This window comes from Phocoena sinus, chromosome 13, assembly GCF_008692025.1.
Source record: "Phocoena sinus isolate mPhoSin1 chromosome 13, mPhoSin1.pri, whole genome shotgun sequence".
NCBI lineage: Eukaryota > Metazoa > Chordata > Mammalia > Artiodactyla > Phocoenidae > Phocoena > Phocoena sinus.
The window spans coordinates 81,818,415-81,841,870 of record NC_045775.1 but is presented as its reverse complement, the minus strand read 5'-3'; the positions used below and the strand labels follow the sequence as shown (position 1 = coordinate 81,841,870).

General features: G+C 48.6%; 1 protein-coding gene across 3 annotated transcripts in view; it reads right to left on the bottom strand.

Moving 5' to 3' along the window:
* Nucleotides 1–22,497, bottom strand: part of LOC116764531 (tyrosine-protein kinase ZAP-70) — a 30,282-nt gene extending 7,785 nt beyond the window's left edge. Inside the window, exons 1-4 of one of the 3 annotated variants that reach the window (XM_032653216.1) lie at nucleotides 22,362–22,487; nucleotides 22,031–22,134; nucleotides 12,556–13,006; nucleotides 11,671–11,831 (exon numbers count right to left, since the gene is read on the bottom strand). In XM_032653216.1, coding sequence (XP_032509107.1) covers nucleotides 11,671–11,831; nucleotides 12,556–12,957 — 563 coding nt within the window. In that variant the 5' untranslated portion in view covers nucleotides 12,958–13,006; nucleotides 22,031–22,134; nucleotides 22,362–22,487. Of the gene's footprint in view, nucleotides 1–11,670; nucleotides 11,832–12,555; nucleotides 13,007–22,030; nucleotides 22,135–22,361 lie in introns of all 3 variants that reach the window. The other 2 variants (XM_032653217.1, XM_032653218.1) reach the window with 2 other exon arrangements.
* Between the last annotated feature and the right edge of the window lie 959 nt (nucleotides 22,498–23,456).

The window sequence follows — 23,456 nt, the reverse complement described above, 5'->3', positions numbered from 1 at the left end:
GGACAAGTCACCTTGCCATCACAGGAGACCCACCAGTTATCATAACAGATGACCTTTAACAGAATGAAACCCTTGATTGTCCTCTTCTGGAAATTTGCCGAAACAAATAAATCTTCCATGTCTATCGATCAGAATTAAGCCACTAAAAGATGGTGCCTTCATGCAGTAAGAACCTGTCCAACCACACACACACATGCACACACACACACACACACACACACACACACAGACCAATTTAGGGCCACCTGCACCCTCCCATCCTATTGTAAAACTAGTCAGCATCTCCCACAAAATAGTTTTGTCTTGAGTTCCCAGCACAAGTTTCTATTCCAGGGTTAAGTGTAGATTTCTAATGGACGAGGGAGGGGCAGCTGTTTCTGGAGGTGGTCTCAGGCTCTGTGGACACTGTAGACAACAGACCAATAATCTAGGGGATTGAACTAAGTTACACAAGAGCTGGCTGGGAGCGCACAGCAGGAAATAGCCATGGGATGACCCACAGGTGGGCACCATCAGAGTGTAAACTCTCAGGGCTTGGGCCCTGCCCATGGGTATTAATTCACTGGACAAATATTTACTAAGTGTTGACCACATGCCAGGCATTACTCTAAAGGCAGGAGTACAGTGGTGAACAAGACAGACACGAGCCCACCTTGCAACCCTTCCTTAGGCCAAAGAGACAGAGAAATGTCCCTTAAATCTCCATGGCAAAACATGAGTGAGGGATGGAGGGGTGGCTGTGAATATCCCATTCATTGCCAGACAGCAAGTTCCCCAAAGAACAATGCAGTGAAGGCTGACATAGTGACCAGGGCAGCCTACCTGGACATGTGGAGAGATAGGAAACAGGGTGGGGAGCAATGGGGGAGCACCAAAGGCAAGGAAGAGAATCCCACAACAAACTAAGAAATGCAAATGTCCCACAGAAAGGAAGGAGCTTCCATAACTAGACTGGTGGGCTGGTCTGGAGGTGATTGTCTCTAACTACTAGTTCTCTTCTTTTGAGAAGTGAAAATACTTCATAAGGTCAAAACCTTAAGTTTTGAACTGACAACAAAAACTCAGTGCCCAGAGGGCAGAGAGCAGAAGCAAGAAGAACTACAATTCTGCGGCCTGTGGAATGAAAACCACATTCACAGAAAGACAGACAAGATGAAAAGGCAGAGGCCTATGTACCAGATGAAGGAACAAGATAAAACCCCCAAAAACAACTAAATGAAGTGGAGAAGACAGGCAACCTTCCAGAAAAAGAATTCAGAATAATGATAGTGAAGATGATCCAGAACCTCAAAAAAAGAATGGAGGCAAAGATCGCGAAGATGCAAGAAATGTTTAACAAAGATCTAGAAGAATTAAAGAACAAACAAACAGATGAACAATACAATAACTGAAATGAAAAATACACTAGACGGAATCAATAGCAGAATAACTGAGACAGAAGAATGGATAAGTGACCTGGAAGACGGAATGGTGGAATTCACTGCCACAAAACAGAATAAAGAAAAAAGAATGAAAAGAAATAAAGATAGCCTAAGAGACCTCTGGGACAACATTAAATGCAACAACATTTGCATTATAGGGGTCCCACAAGGAGAAGAGAGAGAGAAAGGACCCGAGAAAATATTTGAAGAGATTATAGTCGAAAACTTCCCTAACGTGGGAAACGAAATAGCCACCTAAGTCCAGGAAGCGCAGAGAGTCCCAGGCAGGATAAACCCAAGGAGAAACATGCTGAGACAGATAGCAATCAAACTGACAAAAATTAAAGACAAAGAAAAATTATTGAAAGCAGCAAGGGAAAAATGACAAATAACATACAAGGGAACTCCCATAAGGTTAACAGCTGATTTCTCAGCAGAAACTCTACAAGCCAGAAGGGAGTGGCATGATATATTTAATGTGATGAAAGGCAAGAACCTACAACCAAGATTACTCTACCCAGCAAGGATCTCATTCAGATTCGACAGAGAAATCAAAAGCTTTACAGGCAAGCAAAAACTAAGAGAATTCAGCACCACCAAACCAGCTCCACAACAAATTCTAAAGGAACTTCTCTAAGTGGGAAACACAAGAGAAGAAAAGGACCTACAAAAACAAACCCAAAACAATTAAGAAAATGGTAACAGGAACATACATATCAATAATTACCTTAAAGGTGAATGGATTAAATGCTTCAACCAAAAGACACAGGCTCACTGAATGGATACAAAAGACAAGACCCATATATATGCTGTCTACAACTGACCCACTTCAGACCCAGGAACACATACAGACTGAAAGTGAGGTGATGGAAAAAGATATTCCATGCAAACAGAAATCAAAAGAAAGCTAGAGTACCAATACTCATATCAGATAAAATAACCTTTAAAATAAAGAATGTTATAAGAGACAAGGAAAGACACTACATAATGAAGGCATCAATCCAAGAAGAAGATATAACAATTATAAATACATACGCACCCAACATAGAGAGCACCTCAATACATAAGGCAATTGCTAACAGCTATAAAAGAGGAAATCAACAGTAACATAATAATAGTGGGGGACTTTAACACCTCACTTACACCAATGGACAGATCATCCAAAATGAAAATTAATAAGAAACACAAGCTTTAAATGACACAATACACCAGATAGATTTAATTGATATTTATAGGACATTCCATCCAAAAACAGCTGATTACACTTTCTTCCTAAGTGCACATGGAACATTCTCCAGGATAGATCACATCTTGGGTCACAAACCAAGCCTCGGTAAATTTAAGAAAATTGAAATCACATCAAGCATCTTTTCTGACCACAACACTATGAGATTAGAAATCAATTACAGGGGAAAAAACGTAAAAAATACAAACACATAGAGGCTAAACAATACGTTACTAAATAACCAGAGATAACTGAAGAAATCAAAGAGGAAATAAAAAAACACCTAGACACAAATTACAATGAAAACACGATGATCAAACACCTATGGGATGCAGCAAAAGCAGTTCTAAGAGGGAAGTTTATAGCAATACAAGCCTACCTCAAGAAACAAGAACAATCTCAAATAAACAATCTAACCTTACACCTAAAGGAACTAGAGAAAGAAGAACAAACAAAACCCAAAGTTAGCAGAAGGAAAGAAATCATAAAGATCAGAGCTGAAATAAGTGAAATAGAATCAAAGAAAACAATAGCAAAGATCAATAAAACTAAAAGCTGGTTCTTTGAGAAGATAAACAAAATTGATAAACCTTTAGCCAGACTCATCAAGAAAAAGAGGGAGGGCCTCCCTGGTGGCGCAGTGGTTGAGTCCACCTGCCAATGCGGGGGACACGGGTTTGTGCCCCAGTCCGGGAGGATCCCACATGCCGGGGAGCGGCTGGGCCCGTGGGCCATGGCCTCTGGGCCTGCGTGTTCGGGGCCTGTGCTCCGCAACGGGAGAGGCTGCAGCAGTGGGAGGCCCATGTACCGCAAAAAAAAAAAAGAAAAAAGAAAAAGAGGGAGAGGACTCAAATCAATAAAATTAGAAATGAAAAAGGAGAAGTTACAACAGACACTGCAGAAATACAAAGCATCCTAAGAGACTACTACAAGCAACTCTATGCCAATAAAATGGACAACCTGGAAGAAATGGACAAATTCTTAAAAAGGTATAACCTTCCAAGACTGAAGCAGGAAGAAATAGAAAATATGAACAGACCAATCAAGTAATGAAATTCAAACTGTGATTAAAAATCTTCCAACAAACAAAAGTCCAGGACCAGATGGCTTCACAGGTGAACTCTATCAAACATTTACAGAAGAGCTAACACAAATCCTTCTCAAACTCTTCCAAAAACTGCAGAGGAAGGAACACTCCCAGACTCATTCTATGAGGCCACCATCACCCTGATACCAAAACCAGACAAAGATAGTACAAAAAAAGAAAATTAAAGACCAATATCACTGATGAATACAGATACAAAAATCCTGAACAAAATACTAGCAAACAGAATGCAAAAACACATTAAAAAAATCATATACCATGATCAAGTGGGATTTATCCCAGGGATGCAAGGATTCTTCAATATATGCAAATCAATCAATGTGATAGACCATATTAACCAACTGAAGGATAAAAACCATATGATCATCTCAATAGATGCAGAAAAAGCTTTTGACAAAATTCAACTCCCATTTATGATAAAAACTCTCCAGAAAGTGGGCACAGAGGTAACCTACCTCAACATAATGAAGGCCATATATGACAAACCCACAGCAAACATCATTCTCAATGGTGAAAAACTGAAAGCATTTCCTCTAAGATCAGGAACAAGGCAAGGATGTCCACTCTCACTGCTATTATTCAACATAGTTTTGGAAGTCCTAGCCACAGTAATCAGAGAAGAAAAAGAAATAAAAGGAATACAAATTGGAAAAGAAGAAGTAAAACTGTCACTGTTTGCAGATGACATGATACTATACATAGAGAATCCTAAAGGTGCCACCAGCAAACTACTAGAGCTAAACAATGAATTTGCTAAGGCTGCAGGATACAAAATTAATGCACAGAAATCACTTGCATTCCTATACACTAACAACGAAAGATCAGAAAGAGAAATTAAGGGAACAATCGCATTCATCATTGCAACAAAAAGAATAAAATACCTAGGAATAAACCTACCTAAGGAGGTTAAAGACCTGTACTCAGAAAACTATAAGACACTGATGAAAGAAATCAAAGATGACACAAACAGATGGAGAGATATACCATGTTCTTGGATTGGAAGAATCAATATTGTGAAAATGACTATACTACCCAAAGCAATCTACAGATTCAATGCAATCCCTATCAAATTCCCAGTGGCATTTTTTACAGAACTAGAATAAAAAATATTAAAATTTGTATGGAGACACAAAAGACCCCGAATAGCCAAAGCAGCCTTGAGGGGAAAAAAATGGAGCTGGAGGAATCAGACTCCCTGACTTCCGACTATATTACAAAGCTACAGTAATCAAGACAATATGGTACTGGCACAAAACTGGAAATATCGATCAATGGAACAGGATAGAAAGCCCAGAGATAAACCCACGCACCTATGGTCAACTAGTCTATGACAAAGGAGGCAAGGATATACAATGGCAAAAAGACAGTCTCTTCAATAAGTGGTGCTGGGAAAACTGGACAGCTACATGGAAAAGAATGAAATTAGAACACTCCCTAACACCATACACAAAAATAAACTCAAAATGGATTGGAGACCTAAATGTAAGACTGGACACTATACAACTCTTAGAGGAAAACAGGAAGAACGCTCTTTGACATAAATCACAGCAAGATTTTTTTTGATCCACCTCCTAGAGTAATAGAAATAAAAACAAAAATAAACAAATGGGACCTAATGAAGCTTAAAAGCTTTTTCAAGTCAAAGGAAACTACAAACAAGATGAAAAGACAACCCTCAGAATGGGAGAAAATATTTGCAAACGAATCAATAGCAAAGGATTAATCTCCAAAATATATAAACAGCTCATGCAGCTCAATATTAAAAAACAAACAACCCAATCAAAAAATGGTCAGAAGACCTAAATAGACACTTCTCCAAAGAAGATATACGGATGGCCAAAAAGCACATGAAAAGCTGCTCAACATCACTAATCATTAGAGAAATGCAAATCAAACTACAATGAGGTAACACCTCACACCAGTTAGAATGGGCATCATCAGAAAAGTTACAAACAACAAATGCTGGAGAGGGTGTGGAGAAAAGGGAACCCTCTCGCACTGTTGGTGGGAATGTAAACTGATACAGCCACTATGGAGAACAGTATGGAGGGTCCTTAAAAAACTAAAAATAGAATTACCATATGACCCAGCAATCCCACTACTGGGCATATACCCAGAGAAAACCATAATTCAAAAAGACACATGCACCCCAATGTTCATTGCAGCACTATTTACAATAGCCAGGTCATGGAAGCAACCTAAATGCCCATTGACAAACAAATGCATAAAGAAGATGTGGTACATATATACAGTCGAATATTACTCAGCCATAAAAAAGAACGAACTTGGGTCATTTATAGAGACGTGGATGGACCCAGAGACTGTCATACAGAGTGAAGTAAGTCAGAAAGAGAAGAACAAATATCGTATATTAACACATATATGTGGAACCTAGAAAAATGGTACAGATGAACCGGTTTGCAAGGCAGAAATAGAGACACAGATGTAGAGAACAAATGTATGGACACCAAGGGGGGAAAGTGGGGGAGGGGGTGGGATGAACTGGGAGATTGGGATTGACATGTATACACTAATATGTATAAAATAGATAACTAATAAGAACCTGCTGTATAAAAAATAAATAAAAGAAAATTCAAAAAAATAAAAGAACTCAATGCTCAGCCACTCATCAGCAAACGTGTGTGGAATATCGAAAAAAAACAGCACAATATTAGACCTTCCTTCCCATCAATAAGTGGAATCTAGTTCTGTATCTCCTGAATCAGGGATTGAACATGTGACTTGCTTTGGTCAATAAGACATTAGCAAACAGGACACAAGGAGAGGCTGGAAAAGTGGTTGACACTGGGGTTTGCCTGCCCTTTCTCGCTTCTCCTGGCAGCCCTGCAACGACCATGGAAGTGAGTCCACACTAGCCTGCTGGAGAAGCCATATGAAGGAGAATCAAGGCATCCCAGGCTGCCATCTGCCAGACATGTGAGTGAGGCCATCCCAGACCATCAAGGCCCAGTCAATCCTTCAGCTGACTGCGGCCACACAACTGAGCTCAAAAGAAACCAGCTGAATAACCACCCAGCTGAACTAAGCCCAAATAGCCAACCCATTGAATCAAGGCTGAATAAATGAATGTTATTTTAAGCTACAACAGTTTAGGGTGGTTTGTTACACAGCAAAGGCTAACTGATACACTGTCTTTGGAAAGAGACATGTGAGTTCACAAAAGAGCAGCCACCAATCCCACGTAGGCAAAGACTACTATACTGGTGTGGTCACCATATATATTTCAGTGTCACAAATTCTACTTTATTTACCAAAAAAACCACCAGGTGGTGGCAGTTCTTCATCCTTGTAGTTCAAGCCTGAACTTAAACTAGAGGTACAGGCTAAGAAATCAACTTGTATCTCCACTTTTTTTTTTTTTTTTTTGGCTATGCCATGAGACTTGTGGGATCTTAATTCCCCAACCAGGGATTAAACCTGTGACCCCTGCAATGGAAGCATGCAGTCCTAACCACTGGACTGCCAGGGAATTCCCTCCACTTTAAAAATAATATATAGAACCTGACAACAGTGAAAAAAATAAGAGCTACCATTTATTAAGATGCTCGTTCTAAATTCTTCACACATTTGTCATTTAATCTTCGCAGCATCCTCCACAAGATACCTACCTTGTCCTATTATTATCCACATTTTGCAGAGGAGGAAGCTGAGGCTCAAGAACACTACACCTCTTGCTTAAACTGCACAGTTGATTAGGGGTAGAGCCAGGATGCCAATCCATTTCTGACTCTCCAATTAATTGCTACATGGGACTGACACCCAGCCCAGCCACAGCAAGTTGCTTCTTCTCCGTGTGCCTCAGTTTCCTCACATGTAAAATGAAAAAACAGAACTAACCCAGACTTTAGGGCTCCAAAGATGAGGTTCAGGATCAACCATGATCTCATATAACTGTAGGCATAATCTTTGGGGTAAATATGTTTTGGGGATTGTGAGAAGGGTTCAGCTTCACTAAAATTCCCAAAGGGGTCAGTGATCCATTAGGAAACAATTAACAATATGTTCTTGAAGGCCCTTTCCAGGGTTCAAGTGTCTTTCCAAGTTGAATCAACCAGTCCCACAGATGCTGCAATTATGCAGAAAGGAAGCGAGCTTTGACAGCAAACAGCATTAGGTATAATTCCAACCATTCATCAGCAGCTCTGAACGGTGGTCACTGGTAAGCATTCCAGGCCACAGTGGTGTGTCTTTCTATCACACCCACACCCTTACCACAGAACCAGACCGGTCCTGGGCTTGTCCCAAGCATCGTGATGCATCAGGGATGTTCCTTCACCCCTGCCTCATGAGAGGTTCTGCGCCTACAGCTTTGACCTTCAGCCCCTAGCTACCCACATACAGAGAAAGCAGTTATTGACAACAGGAACCACAAGAAAAATCTACAGTGCTTCCGTCAGAAGCATGCCCTGCCTAATTTTCCAGGAGTCTGGTTCATGGTGGTGGCTTCTGGTCTCTTGACATTTCCCTGCATGAGCCACTGTCCCTCATAATGTCACTGCTCCAACTGCTTCTGAACCCCAGCATCAGCCCCAGTCTCTATACTGTACCCAGATCCTAGCTCCCTCAGTCTCAGCCTGCTGTGGCCAATGCTGGTCCTACCCACCTCTGAGACTTCAAGCCACCTCGATACCCAAAGCACCTACAGCCGCTGGCCCTGGTTCTCCAGAGATTCCTCTTATCCCAACAGACTGGTTAACTCCAAGCCTGTTATAAACTCTGTTGTGTTAATGGAGAAAGTTTGCAAACTTTTCCTTTGGGCAGTGGAATTGTTTGTCAAGCAACATCTTCCATAGAAACTTAAGATATGAAACATGTCAAAGCTGAGCTGGGGGGACTTCCCTGGTGGCGCAGTGATTAAGAATCCTCTTGCCAATGCAGGGGACACAGGTTCGAGCCCTGGTCTGGGAAGATCCCACATGCCGCAGAGCAACTAAGCCCGTGCTCCACAACTCCTGAGCCTGCGCTATAGAGCCCCCAAGCCACAACTACTGGAGCCTGCGTGCCACAACTACTGAAGCCCACGCACCTAGAGCCCATGCTCCACAACCAGAGAAGCCACCACAATGAGAAGCCCGTGCACCACAAGGAAGAGTAGCCCCTGCTCACCACAACTAGAGAAAGCCCGCACGCAGCAATGAAGACCCAGCACAGCCAAAAATTAATTAATTTTTTAAAAAGAAGCTGAGTTGGGATGGGGCTCAGAATCCCCCCCTGCTCCACCCTCTACTCACTTCTTCCACCCCTTCCCCCCAGAATCTTTTGATATTGTCGGGGGCCTTAGGGAATCTGGGAGAAAGTTTTAAACCATTGGAATGGTGGAATCATTATCTCTATGAATACGTGTGTTTGTGTGAGGTAGGAAGGAGAGATGGGGAAGGGAGGGGTGGGGAGGAAAGAAAAAGAAAGAAAAACCGAGACAAAAGAGAGGTAAAGACTGTGAGGTGATGAAAGGCTGAACTGGGGACATGAGATGAAACCAGAGAAGGGAACCTAGATTGTAAAAAGAAAGAAAAATGAAATTACATGTTACAAAGGAGAAAGCAGCTACAAGGAGAAAGAATTGGCTGCACCAACAGGAAAGGTGGAGAACCCCCCTTTGTTGTGTCCGGCTTGGAGAGAGCCCCTGGACACTCAGGTACCTGGGGTAACTTGTGCAAGAGCAAGTGAGATGTGAACGTGGGGAGATGTGTGACCAATGGCCGAGAAGGTCTTAGTGAGCATCACGCTTGAGGGGGGGAGCATGTAGCATCCTGATGAAGCAGGTGACAAGCATCTGGACAAGTACCGGCCATCACTAGGTACTAGAAGGTGGAGCCCTCTAGAAGGACCAGATGCAGGCTCTGCCTTCCAGTTCATAGTCCAAAAGGAAAGATGCCCCAAATGCCCATGTTTGACGCCCATCACCCTCATTATGGCCTCCTTGTTCTAATCCTCTGATAGACTGTTTGCAAAACTGGCTGCCTCAATTATTCTCCCTTGGGTAGTCCCTTCCCCACAGTGACTCTGGTCTGAGCCAAGTGGCTTGCTTTGGCCAAGAGGACATCAGTTACATTACACAAGCAGAGGCTTGAAAAGTGCTTGTGTATTGTAACTTGCCTTCTCTGACTGTTCTTGGGAACTCTGCAACCACCACCATGTGAACAAGTCCAGGCTAGCCTGCTCGATGATGACAGCACTGCAGCCTACTCATCCCTATCGCCCAGGTGACACTGAGCCAATAGCCAGAGCCATGGTCATCCCAACCTATTCAGTCCCAGCCCAGCTGACCTAAAGGAGAAGGACTACTCAGCTGACTCACAGAATCATGAAAAGTAATAAACTGTTGTTTTGAGTCAGTAAGTCTTAGGACAGCTTGTTACACAGCAAAAGCTAACTGATACAAATGCAAATTTGAGTTTCCCTCTTAGAGAAAACAGACCTATCTTAATTTGTTCACAAGCCGTCCTTGCAGCTGAGTATTATCTGTAACATGCAATTACAGCCTAAATTTATAGCCTAAATCTGTTAGGCAGGGTGAAAAAAAATTATTTTATCAGCTGACAGTAGAGTCTTGTAGAGGGACCTGCATCTTGTGGGAGACCTGCAGGTAATCTGGTACACATGCTCAAACCTCACATGGGTGGGGGAAATCAAGGGAAAGGGGTCAGTTCCTCCAAGTGGGATGGCCCCAGGAGAGGGAACAGCCCAGCAGGGAGGTGGGTGAGAGCAAGGATTCAGCCAGGCAGGATCTCAGGCCAAGAAGCAACCATGAGAACAGAGACCCTTGAGAATTAACATCTCAAGGGGAGGATGCTAGACTTCCTGAGGTCACAGGAAAGAGACAGGCACCAAGTTTCTCCATATCTCAAGGCCTGAGTGGCCTCAGCTGACATCTGGATAACATCTGCTATACAACGAACCCATGTCCAGACCGGAAAGCAGCAGCCCCAGCAGGGGGCTTTAGACAGACTCTTTCATAATAACAAACTCACGAACAGCCACGTGGTTCAGCTGTGGCTCATGCTCAGGCAGAGATACGCACATTCACCCACTTGAAATAACCCTTAGTGCATTTTTAGTATATGCCAGATACTATACTATTGCTTTACACATATTAATTCCTGCGATCCCATAAGAGACCCTTGGGTAGGTACTACCATCATCCACTGTGCGGTTAGAGGAAGTTGCTTCAACGCTCTCCCAGCGCTCCTACCTCACTCAGGGTCAAAGCCAAAGTCACCTCCCTGCCTTCTCCCCCTCCCACTCCAGTCCTCACTTACTAAGCTCCAAGCACACTGGCCTCCTTGCTGATTCTGGAACATGCCAAGAACCTCCTCCTGGTCTGTGTTCTTGCCAGGAACACCTTCTCCCAGAGAGCTCACAGCCCACTTCTCACCTCCTTCGGTTCTTTACGCAGAAGCCACCCGATCGGAGAGGCCTTTTCTGGCCACCTAAGCTCAACTTGGAGCCCCCCTCCCCAGCTCCATATATAGCACTTGCCACCATCTGACATACTCTATGTTTTAGCGATTCATCCTTCTTTGTCTACCTGCTCCACAAGGACGGGGATTTGTGTCTGTCCTGTGCACTGCCACGTCCTCAATGCCCGAAACAGTGCATGTGGTAACTGTTCAACAAATATTTGGTGAATGCAGGAGAGGAAATCCAAGTAGGCAGCTCCGATTGCTGCCCAGCGTTCCCAGATGGTAAGTAGCAGACGCTGGATTCCAACCCAAGCCGCCCAACTCTGAAGTCCTCACCACTGCTGCCCCTTTCGCATATCACGTCCCTGCGCACATTCAGAAAAGCACTACCCACTCACACTTGTGAGCGCAGGCACACCCCTCCCCGCCCACCTGCACACTGAGGTCTGCCCCAGCCTCACCACCCCACAGCCCCAGGCTCTAAGCCCCACATACAGGAACTTGCCGTCCGTCTGTGAGCCTGAGTAGAGTTTGCGCTCCGCCTCCTCGCGCGTCAGGCTTTTGTGGTACCAGGGCATCCGCTCGTGAGCCGTCGTGGCAATGAGCTTCTCCACCTGAGGGGCCTGGCTGATGATGGCCTGCTCCAGGGCCTCGCCCTAGGGAAGAACGGGAGGGTGGAGAAGACTTGTGTCTCCAAGTAGGCGGCCACAGGACACCTCTTCCATCTCCTGGACCCTCCCAATTGTCTCTTTCACATGAGACAGCCCACCCACCCAGGCGCACCTAGGGGGTGAGTCATTTAGGCTGTTAATGAAAGCCAAGCCCCCTCATCTCTATGGTCCCGCCCCAAGCCATCCAGGCCCTGCCCATCCAGGGCCACGGCCCAGGCCCCGCCTTCTAGCCGGCCCCAAGCTCCCCTCCAGCTTGAAGATCTGACACTGGTAATCGCGCCCCATGGTGCACTGCATGTTGTCGAAGACCACAACCCACCGCCCCTGCCGGCCAACCTACCCCAGAGCACCGCCCCCACCATCCTCTCAGGCCCCTCTCCCAGCCCAAGCCTCGCCTCCTCCGGACTCAGCGTGACCTCCACCTACCCCGACCTCCACTTTGCCATCTGCCTCTGACAAGCACCATGGCATCGCTCAGGCCCCTGCCTCCGAGGCCTCCTCCCAGGCCCGCCCCCAGTCAGGCCCCAACCCTCCAGCATCTAAAACGGGCGCAGCACAGCATAATACAGGCTAGCGAAGACCACCACTCTCCCCCAGTTCCATTGCTCCCTCGGCCCCAAGGGCCCGCCCTTCCCGGCCCCGCCTTCCCAAGGCCCGCCCCTCCGGCCACGCCCTCCCAAGACCCGCCCCTTCGGCCCCGCGCTCTCACCTCTAGTTTCCAAGTCTGGCGCACGTAGTCGCGCACCATGGCATCTCGTAGGCTGTCGAAGACCCCGGGCTGCGGCTCGAGCCCCGACGGCCGGTTGCACGGCTTGCGCAGGTTGCAGGGCAGCCCGTCTGGGTCGCGCGAATAGAACTCGCAGAGCTCAGCGGGGCCGCAGTGCGCTTTTCCGCCCGCAATAGCGTAGGTGCCGTTGAGCTGGCGCTCGATGGGGAAGTGGTGGAAGCGCACGTCGTGCACGAGCGAGAGCACATAGCCGCCCAGAGAGCGCAGGCAGTGGCGCAGCAGGAAGAGCCCGTCGGCCATGCCCGCCAGCTTCAGGTGCTCCTCGGCCTCGGCGCGCGAGATGCTGCCGTAGAAGAAGGGCAGGTGCGCCGCGGGGTCCGGCATCGCCGCCGCTGCCCTGAGCAGGGTACGGGCCCCTGCGCCTCTTCAGACTCTGTGAGTTCAGAGCGGGATTGGGGGCACGTCAGGGCCTCGGTTTCCCTTCCTGAACCCGTCCATTGTACCCAGAGATAGTAGGAGAGAGCCCGCATTAAAGGGCATCCGTGCGGCACACCTGAGCGTGCCGATCGTGCAGAGCCTGATTTGTGCCGGAGTCGACTTGGAAAGGGGGCCCAGCCTACGGGACTCAGACTGGGGAGTCCCAAACCAGCCTTTGACTTTTCAGACCTAGTACGGAGCGCCCCACTGGCCACGACACAACAGCACCTGGAACCTTCATCCACCTCCCAAACACGTGTTGAATTCTTACTGTGTTTCAGGATGGAGATATGGGTGAATAAGAGACATGATCCCTGCCCTCCTGAAGATAACAGTCTGAGGGAGAGGGGATGCAATAAACAAGGAGAGACAAAAATAATTACAGATTGAGGTCAGTGTTCTAAAGGAAATAAATAGAGTGAGATCAAGAGGGAAGAAGCCACTGTAGCTGGGATGGTCACATTCTTTGGGGAGGTAGCATTTGAGCTGAGATCCGGAGGAAAAGGAGGAGCCCACTTCTCAAAAAGCATGGAGGGGAGCACATCAGGCAGAAGGAACAGCAAGTGCCAGGGCCCGGAAGCTGGAACAACTTTGCTCATCAAAGGACCTTGACTCCATTAGCCTTCCCGACTCTTTCCTCTGACCCTTTCCCAGTAACCTTAGAAATTCCCCTTAGCCCTGCCCCCTCTGCCTTCATGAACGAGTGTCTAGAAAGCATAAGCTAATCTGAATACCCGTTAATAGGGGATTGGTTAAATACATTAGGATTTAACTCCAATGTGAACTGCGATACAGTCATTAAACAAAATGAGGTTTGGAAAGTATGACCCTATATGGGGAGGAGGAAGTAAGGACATATAGATAAATAGATACCTGGTGAGGAAGATATCTAACCTGAAATTATCCACCTTCAACTTTCTAGGGTGATGGTGATGTCCATCACCCTAGAAGCGTTGTGTTACACAGGTGTCTGAATTGCTCAAAATTCAGAGAGAACGTAAAATTAAATTAATGTGAAAACGAAAAAAAAATTCAGAAAATGTACCAACTTGAGTTGTTCATTTTATTGTATTTGGGCCCCTCAGTAAAAAAGGAACCATAAAATATTGAACCCTGGTCAGTGATCTGCGTGCAGAAATATCTAGGTGTGATGGGTAGTGATGACTGTAATTTACTTTGAAAGGCATCCAAAAAATAATGTTGATGGATGGATGGATAAGCAGATTGATAAAGGTGAGTCTTGCTATTCGCAATATTTCTATAAAGTATTGGATTAGGAAGTACTGAGCCATTGCTTCTAGAAGAAATCCAGTGTCAGGTTCCTTGAAGCCTCTGGTCACAATATTTTCATCAACCGATCAGTACATAACCTTGTTTTATGTACTTCTGTTTAAAGACAACTTACATAATTATATTGTTGATTCATTAACATTGAGCTCTTGACCAGCAGCCCCGTAACTGTAAGCTTACCCAACACATACTTTTTCTGTGAGGCACAGCCCAGCCTTCTTGCACTTAGGAACACTAGACAGCACCTCAGCACTGTCCTTGGGGGCCATTTAAACAGTGAAATCACCGACGTAAAGCACAAAAATGTGACACTAAATAGACTGTGAGAAAGAGACTTATTTACAGTATGAGCTGAATCGAGAAGGCAAAGCATCCCCTTGCTCAACCTCAAAGAACCAGCACATCGGTTGACTCAAATTTCACACCACTCTGCACACGCCCTCCAATGACCGTGAAAGCGCAGCGAGCACTGGTTTTGGTGGTTACAAAGAAATTTTAGCAAGTAGGCGAACTGGCAGATATGGAATCCAATACTAATGAGGATTAACCGTATGTGATAAAGCAAATATAGCAAAATGTCCATTGTAGAATCGAGGGGGTGGATAATTTGTACAACTAATTGTTCCTGTTTTCTGTGTATTTGTAAGTTTTTAGATAATGTTGAAAAAAATTATTTCCCCTTAACAGTTTCTGGTCGTTTCTCTACTGAGATGGGCCCACTTAAGGCCACCCAGGCATAGTTTTGCATTCAAGGAAGGCTCCTTGGGCACCCTTCTTACTTAAGCAATTGTAAGCAGGGGGTGCAAAGCAAGCTTTTGTGGATTGAGAAAGGCTGCCTTTCCCTGGGCGTTCAGGAACATGCAAGGATGGGCACTGGAGCCAAGAGGAAGATACTAGAGCGGGAATCGGGTGAGGTCTGAATCGGCGCAGCTGGAGGAGGGGCCGGAATCTGCGTTCTAACCAGATAGCGTCTAACGCTGGGGTTGGGAGAGCCAGGGCTGTGGGGGTCTTGGATGTCCCGATAGTTACAGGCAGGTGATTAATCGGGGACCTGGAGATGCAGGTCACAATCCCAGAAGAGTGTTTTAAAAGAGTCAGAAGGGCTCCTAGGTATTCATCCTAGAGAAATGGAAACTTACGTTCACACAAACACCTGCACAGGAATGTTTATAGCAGCTCTATTCACGACTGCCAAAATGTAGGAACAACTCAAATGTTTCCCAACAGATGAATAGATAAAGTGTGGTATATCCCTGCAGTGGGATACTACTCAGCCTGAAATGGAAGGAAATGCTGATACACACATGAATGAATCTCAAAGGCGTCAGGTTAAGTGAAAGGGGCCAGACTCAGAAGGCTACAAACCATATGATTCCATTCAAAACTGTAGAACAGGGTGTGGAGAAAAGGGAACCCTCTTGCACTGTTGGTGGGAATGTAAATTGATACAGCCACTATGGAGAACAGTATGGAGGTTCCTTTAAAAAATGAAAAACAGAACTACCATATGACCCAGCAATCCCACTCCTGGGCGTATACCCAGAGAAAACCACAATTCAAAAAGACACATGCACCCCAATGTTCATTGCAGCACTATTTACAATAGCCAGGTCATGGAAGCAACCTAAATGCCCATCGACAGACAAATGGATAAAGAAGATGCAATGGAATATTACTCAGCCATAAAAAGGAAAAAAATTGGGTCATTTGTAGAGATGTGGACGGACCTAGAGACTGTCATACGGAGTGAAGTAAGTCAGAAAGAGAAAAGCAAATACCGTATATTAACACATATATGTGGAATCTAGAAAAATGGTACAGATGAACCAGTTTGCAGGGCAAAAATTGAGACACAGATGTAGAGAACAAACGTATGGACACCAAGGGGGGAAAGCGGGGGAGGGGGCAGTGCTGGTGGGATGAACTGGGAGATTGGGATTGACATGTATACACTAATATGTATACAATAGATAACTAATAAGAACCTGCTGTATACATAAATAAATAAATAACATAAAAGGAATAAAAACAAAACGAAACAAAAAACTGCAGGGCCACGCAGTGGCTGCCAGAGGCAGCAGGCCCAGTGGGGAGCAGGGGTGATGGGATGTGGATGGACTGCAAAGGGGTATGAGGGAATTCAGGGCAATAGCCTGTACCTTGACTGAGATCGCAGTTTCTCAGCTGTATGCATGTGTCAAATCTCACAGAATTTTTCACTAAAAGGAGTGAATTTTACTGTATGTAAATGATACCTTAATTTTTTTTTTAATTAAAAGGGGAGAAAGGGAGCTGGAAGGTATAGACACACCAGGCACTACAAATATTAACTGAAATAGGAAAGAGAGAGCTGTCTACACTCCTGCCTCACTTCCTTGATTCCCTCTGTCTCATCCGGCCTCACAGTCTGCTCCCCTCACCTCCACCAGGCTGCTCTCCAGCTGCAGGGAGCAAGATATCAGCACCTGATGGGCACCAGACAAGAACTTCGTGCCCTCTTCCAGGCTGGGTCCCCTGCGTGATGGACACTGTGACCCCCACACACACACTCTTGGGTCCTTCGCCAACCCCCTGGCTTGCCGCCTTCCTCTCTGACGGTTCCTGCTCTCTCTCTCCTTCTCCAACCCCCGTCCCCTACTTGGGCCATCCCGTCTGTGGCTACCCACGCTGCCACTCCCACTTGTCTCATCCAGATCTCTCCCCTGAGGTCGGTTTGTGCCGCCATCACCTCCTTTGATCTCCACCTGCTGTGTCTATTAATAAAACCTGAGATCCAGATCGAACTCACACGGTGACTGTGGTCGGCTGAACCCCACAGTCTGTTTCCCGCATGAGCTGAAGCTCCGGGATCTGCAAGTTGCTTTTAGGCGATTCTTCCCCAAGGCCTCCGTTGCTCAAGAACCTACTGTGGCTCCCTCCTGCCTACATCATTGAATCAGACTAAATTCCTCGGCCCTCCCTCTGCTCCAGCCAGGCTGCACTATGAACATTCCTTCAAATGCACTTCCGTGCAGTGTGCTCCACCGGATATACCCTCCCCACTTCTCTCCACTCCCCCAGGCCAGCCAGCCCTGCCTGGCAGACTCACAGCCCTGCTCCCCACAGGGTATCAGGACCTAAGGCAAGGCAGCGAAGAGAGGGTTCGTCCAGGGACCATGGGGAGGGGTGGGGGTAGTGAAGCTGGTCTCTGGGGCAGGAAGCTGTGGCAGGAAACTGTCAACAACACAGTTTGAGAAGCTCCACCCTGTGGTGGCCACAGGTGCAGCCTGGGTAGCCGGAGGCGGATTAGTGCAGAAGCAGGAGTGGGGAGAGGCTGCCTCTTGAGACCCAGTCCAGGGCCAGAAGCCATGATTGGCCATCTCGGACCTGAGTCCAAGGTGTCCCAGAGGCAGAAGCCTTCCCCATGCATTCTCAGCTTTATCCCCACTTCCCTGTCCCTTTGCCAATAACAACGACAACAGTAATAACAACAGCTTTCAGAGGAGCCTGGCCGGTCTGCAGCCTCCTGGAGGATCAGATGTTTCTGTCCTGAGCCATGTCCCTGCAGGCTGCACGGCTTTCCTCAGAGACATGCCCACCATGAGACTTCCCCACCCCACTCCTGCCTGGGCTGACCCCCTCCATCCTCCCCTTGAGCTTGCGAGGTCCTCGTGAGTTCAGAGATGCTCATTTGGCCTTCCCATTGTTTGCAGCTCCACAGAGAGACCACGGGACCCCAGCCTCGTTCTCATAGCCCAGGTCCTGGGGAAAGGGGAGGAAAGTTTGATCCTTGGCTAGAGGGATCTGCCTGAAATCCCACCCTTCAAGCATCCTTTTTGGGGACAGGCAGGGTTAAATTATACCTGTTCCAGACACACAGGATGCCCCAAACATACTTTGAAGGAAATAGGGTCAAGAGATCAACTATGTTTACAAAAGCTGTGGAAAGCATATTTGCATATTAAAGGCTCTGAGAAGACCTGCCAGGAAAGGACGACGCTTTTTAGCTTTGTTTAATCCTCACACCGAAGTAGCAGGGCCTGGAAGTGCTGCTGTTCCACAGAACAGACTCAGTATCCAAAGCCCCAGTTAAATGTCTACCATGAGACACCAGAGGGAAGACTGAGGCAATGATCCCACTGGACTTGGCAGGTCTGGAGGCCCCAGGTGCCACCCACAGCCAGACATCAAGTGTCCCCACCCAAGGAATGGGGGTGCAGCCCCTCACTGCCCATGCCTCCTCTCAAGACCCCAAGTCCCCCCTAAAGCCACCCTTCCTGCTCCCCAGTCCGCAGGCCACCAACAGAGGCAGCACAGACATTTGTCAGCTAACAAAATGCAAAATGCCATCTTGGTTACGTTCCAAGTCACAGAGACAGCAGTTAGCACAGTGCCCTGGATGGCAACAGGCTCCTTATCTTTCCCCTGACACCAGGGCATCAGATCTGATCATGGAATCATGGATCTACTGGGTAGTAGAAGTGTGGTCCTGGGCGGGGAGTCATGCTCGCCAGACCCACCTGGAACACAGCGCCAGTGAAGGTGCCCAGCGCTGCGGGGCTGCGGGGATTCCGTGAGAGAAGGCTCACCAAGCACTGAGCATGGGGCCTGGCCCGCCCTTGTCCTGGCCCGTCCTTTTCTGCTCACAGCCCTCCAGGACTCCCACGTCACTCAAGGTTAAAGCCCAGGTTCTTACGGCGGCCTTGCCCAATCTGCCCCATCACCTCCTGGCCTTCAGTTACTCCCCACCAGCCACACGGGCCTCCTTATGTTACTTGTTCAGAGCACTGGAACAAATCAGGCCTGGTCCAACCTCAGGGCCTTTGCACTGGCTGTTCCCTTTGCCTGAACACACTTCCCCCAACACCCCTCACTTCATTCGGGTCTCTGTGTAAATGTCACCTCCTCCTCCAAGAGGTCTTCCCTGACCTCCCTCTCTAAAATCGCCTCCCCTTCTCTCTCTATCCCTGACCCAGCGTTACTGCTCTTCACCACTGAAAATATGATGTACTGTCAACTTGTTGCCACAGGATCTTTGTCCCCTGCTAGAATGTAAGCACGGTGAGAGTGGACATGGTCTCCTTCCCCTGCCTATACCAGCCAGGCACATCGTAGGTGCCCCATAAATGTTCGTGGTGGGCAGAGGCTACTGATACTGGGGTACCTGGGAAGGTATGCAGCCCGCTGTGGTGGGTGGAGACCCCTCTGCAGGTCCTTGGAATTTGGCAGCCTGATGAGGGATGAGGGGCTGTGGGGGCCTCCCTAGGAGAGAATAGTGAACGGAGGACCTAGCGGCTTCCTCCACTAACCAGTGGTGGGAGAGGAGAGGACCAATCGGAGGAGATTTCGCACAGGCTGTTCCCTCTGCCTGGAACAGTGCCCACACCCTTCTCCAGGCCACCCTCAGCTGTCCCTTCCACCCAGAAGTGTTCCATGATTTCCCCCCTCCCTCCCCAGCTGAGTCAGGCACCTCCTCTGTTCTCCCAGGGCCCCGTCCTCCCGCATCACAGCCCTGGTGGCCACGTATGATCAGTCTGTTTGCTCCACCGTCTCTGACCAGCACGAGCTCCCCAACGCAGAGCCTATGCCTGTCTTGTTTTCATGATAGCCCCTGCTTCCTCCCGACAAATATTTGTCAAGCGGGCAACAATAACAATAGCCTCTGTACTGAAGACTTTACGACACCTCTTCTGAGCCTTATCCATTTAATCTAATCCTCACCGCAATTCCATCAAACGGGAACTGTTATCCCCATTCCTCAGCTAAAGAAACTGAGGCTCAGAGAGGTTAATGTCATGTTCAGAATCATGTAGCCTGTGAGTGGCAGTCAGGATTTGAACTCAGGTCTCTCTGACCAGCAGCCAGCACTAGCCACTCTAGTGCGTGGCCATTAGGAGAATGCAATCCACGGCTCTGACCTGGGTCCCCAGGGGCTCCCATGCCTGCCTGGCCCAGGTGTCGCTGCACTTTGAGCTGCCTTCAACTGTCAGGGCAAAGAGTGCTGGCCTGTTGGGGGCTGGAAGCAGGTCCTCAGGCCTCAAACAGACTCTATCTGTTGACCAACTGACTGAATAATGCCACGAGATCAGTCCCCACTGCCACCACTCCCCAGCGATTTCAACCTCTGCTGCTGGCGTTCTAAGGGTTGTGTAACCTCTGCAAGGAGCTATCCCTCTCTGGGTGCCAGGCTCTGTGTAAAAGGAGATGGGAAAAGACTTAGGGGACAGAAAAGGTGGGATGAGGCAGGAGGACAGAGCCTGACAGTGGGGACCGCATGGTGCTGTCCGTGCATTGTAGGGTGTTTAGCAGCATCCCTGGCCTCTGTCTTACTAGAGACCAGTAACACCCCCTGTGTCACAAGCAAAAATGTCTCCAGATGGCACTGAATGTCCCCAGCAGGCACGGGGGAGGCAAAACTGGCTCCAGTTAAGAAGCACTTCCTTAACGCTATGCTTTGGGGTGCGGCGGGGAGCAGCCAGCATGGAGAGGTCTGCTTGCTGCAGCCCCCAGGAGAGTCTCCAGGAGCTATGAGGCCGCCCAGAGCTAGTGATCAGAATTAGGACTTTAGCAATATGCTTATACAGCACTATTGTGTGCCAGGCACTCTAGAGAAATTCACTCGCCTAATCCTCGAGAGAATGCTGTGTGTAGAGGATTTGTGGACTTGGCACCTGAAGACACAGAGAAGGAGGAAATTGCCCAAGGTCACACGGCACACACAGTAGGTGGCAGAGCCAGGCCTCAAATCGGCCTCCTGGCTCCAGGGTGTACATGAAACACCATCCAGCCGGGCCGCCTGCCTGCCCAGCGTCCCTGCCTGTGTGGCAAGGCTGGAGGACAGGCGACAACAGGAAAAAGCAGCTCTGCACTAGCAGGGGAAGAGCCCTCGCAGGTGACACCCAAGGACCTTCCAGCACAGGAGTCCCCAACCCTAATCTCTCAGCAAAGCTTTATTAAGCACCTACTGTGAGCTTGCTGCCGTGGCTAAGACAAGAGTGACAAAGCTCATCTTGAGCCGTTCACCACTTGAACCCCTGTTCCTTCCTGCCAAGACCCTTTCCTGCTTGGGACACCTTTCCCAACCTCTCACCCAACAGTCAGGAGCCAAGCACCTACTAGTTGCCAACATTTGCATCTGCATTTAACAAATGGGCAAAGTGAGGTTCAGAGAGGCCAAGAAACTTGCCAAGGACACACAGCGGTTGAGCAGGATTCGAGCTGTTTCCTTCTTCACATCTCTGTTTCCCCTTTAACCTGAGCTCCCCTACAAATGGCTGGAGCCTGTCCTGGGTCCCCTCATGGGAATCATCCGGCATTTTGATGTTCAAGTTCACAGCCCTGTTGAGCCACCCTCATATTCACGGCCCTGGCGGACAGAGCACACGTTTGCTTTCTCTGGAGTTTTCTCTGCTTCCTGAAGTCAAGGTTGCTGCACTGATGGGGCCCTGCAGGAGGCTAGGGACTGAGCAGGCACCTCTGTGGCCCCTGGATATAGGCATCCACTACCACTCGGCGGGCCCGCTGGAGTGAGACCTCCTTCCCTCAGGGTGGCCACAGGTCGTGTCTGCTTCCTTTCCCAGCTGGGTGTCACCCACCTCGGTCCTACAGCCCTTCTGGTACCACAGTGTCCTCCTGACTCTGTCCTCCTTCACCAGACCCAGGCCACCCCTGGAGATGGCAGCTGGGTGCTGCCCCATCTGGGATGACTTACCTGGGGACGTGCTGACGGGTGTGGAGGCACAGGCCACCTGCAAGGTCTCTGCTCCCAAAGCCAACAGACAGCTGGTTCTAGATGAAGAACTGGGGTCCGAGAAACTAACTTGGGCTTATCTGCAGCCCGAGCCCCCAGCCTGAAGCCACCACCGGCTAACCACCCACTCATACACCCTGGCAAGGGGTAAGGAGGTCATACCCCACCAGGGTTTCTCACTCCGGGTGGAGGGGGTGGGGAATCTGAGTCACCCTCTGCTGGCTGCCCCGGAAGCCCCTGCGGTGGCCGTGCTGGCAAGAAAGAGGCAGAAGGCCGGAGGCCAGCCACTCACCTGGACACCCCAGTGGAGCACGGCAGCCAAGCTAGGCAGGGACTGGCCCGGAAGGCCTGATGTGCTCTTGGAAGCGCCTTTCTCTGAAACTCAGCCTGTTTCCTTGATGCGAAGACAGGAAAGGGGGCTGTGTTTGAAGTTTATGTCAAAGTCACAAAGTGCTGTGTTCAAGGAAAATCGCAAGCCATGTGCTCCAGGGAGGGCAGAGGGCACTTCCGGGGCCAAGCAGAGCCTGCCCAGCAGTGGGGGAAATGAGGCGAGCTGCAGACAGGGGTTATGCTAGAATGATGATCCCAACAGCATCCCCCAAACCTGGAGAGGGTAAGGGAGGGGAGCTGTGTGCCGGAATGGGGGTGGGGTAGTGGCAGTGGGAGGGGGATCCCCAGGACTCACTGGAAACGGGAATGCCCCCACTTTCCCTTCCCAAGGGGACATGGACCCGGGGCCTGTCCCTGGCTGAATTGCTCATATGAGTGATTTATTTATTCCACAGACAGGTTAAAGCCGGAGAGACGATAAACCTCCCAAGTAGGTCCACACCGCAAAGGTCAGAGCACCTCCTGTGTGCCAGCCATCAGGTCAACAACGACAGCCCTGTCCCTGCCCTCAGATGGTTCACAGTCTAGGCGCGGGGCCAGCTGGGTCACCAGGGAGCCCAGGGCTGGGAAGGCAGAAGCCTGGACACTGTGTATACACAGAGGAGCCCGACGCAGCCTGGGGGTGTCAGGGATGGCTTCTAAGAAGGATCGGTCATGTCGTCAAGACACGGAGATGGTGTGTCCCCCAGCACGCACCCGATCCCAGCCCAGCCCCGTGCACTGCACCTGACCACCTCCTGCGCTGCTCACAACCTCTTCTCCTCCTCACTCACCCACCCTCTGACCACTTGACCACATCTCACATCTGCTCCCTCGGCGGCCCACGGAGCTGTCGGGCTGCAAGGCCGGGCCTGTCCTGGAATCCACTCTGCCCCATCTACCCCCACTGTCCTGAGGCTTTGGGGGCTCTCTCACCTCTTCAGTGGCTCGTCACCCGTGGGGCCTTGGGGACCTACATGGGCTGTCCTAGGCCCACCATTGAAACCAAAAAAATCTT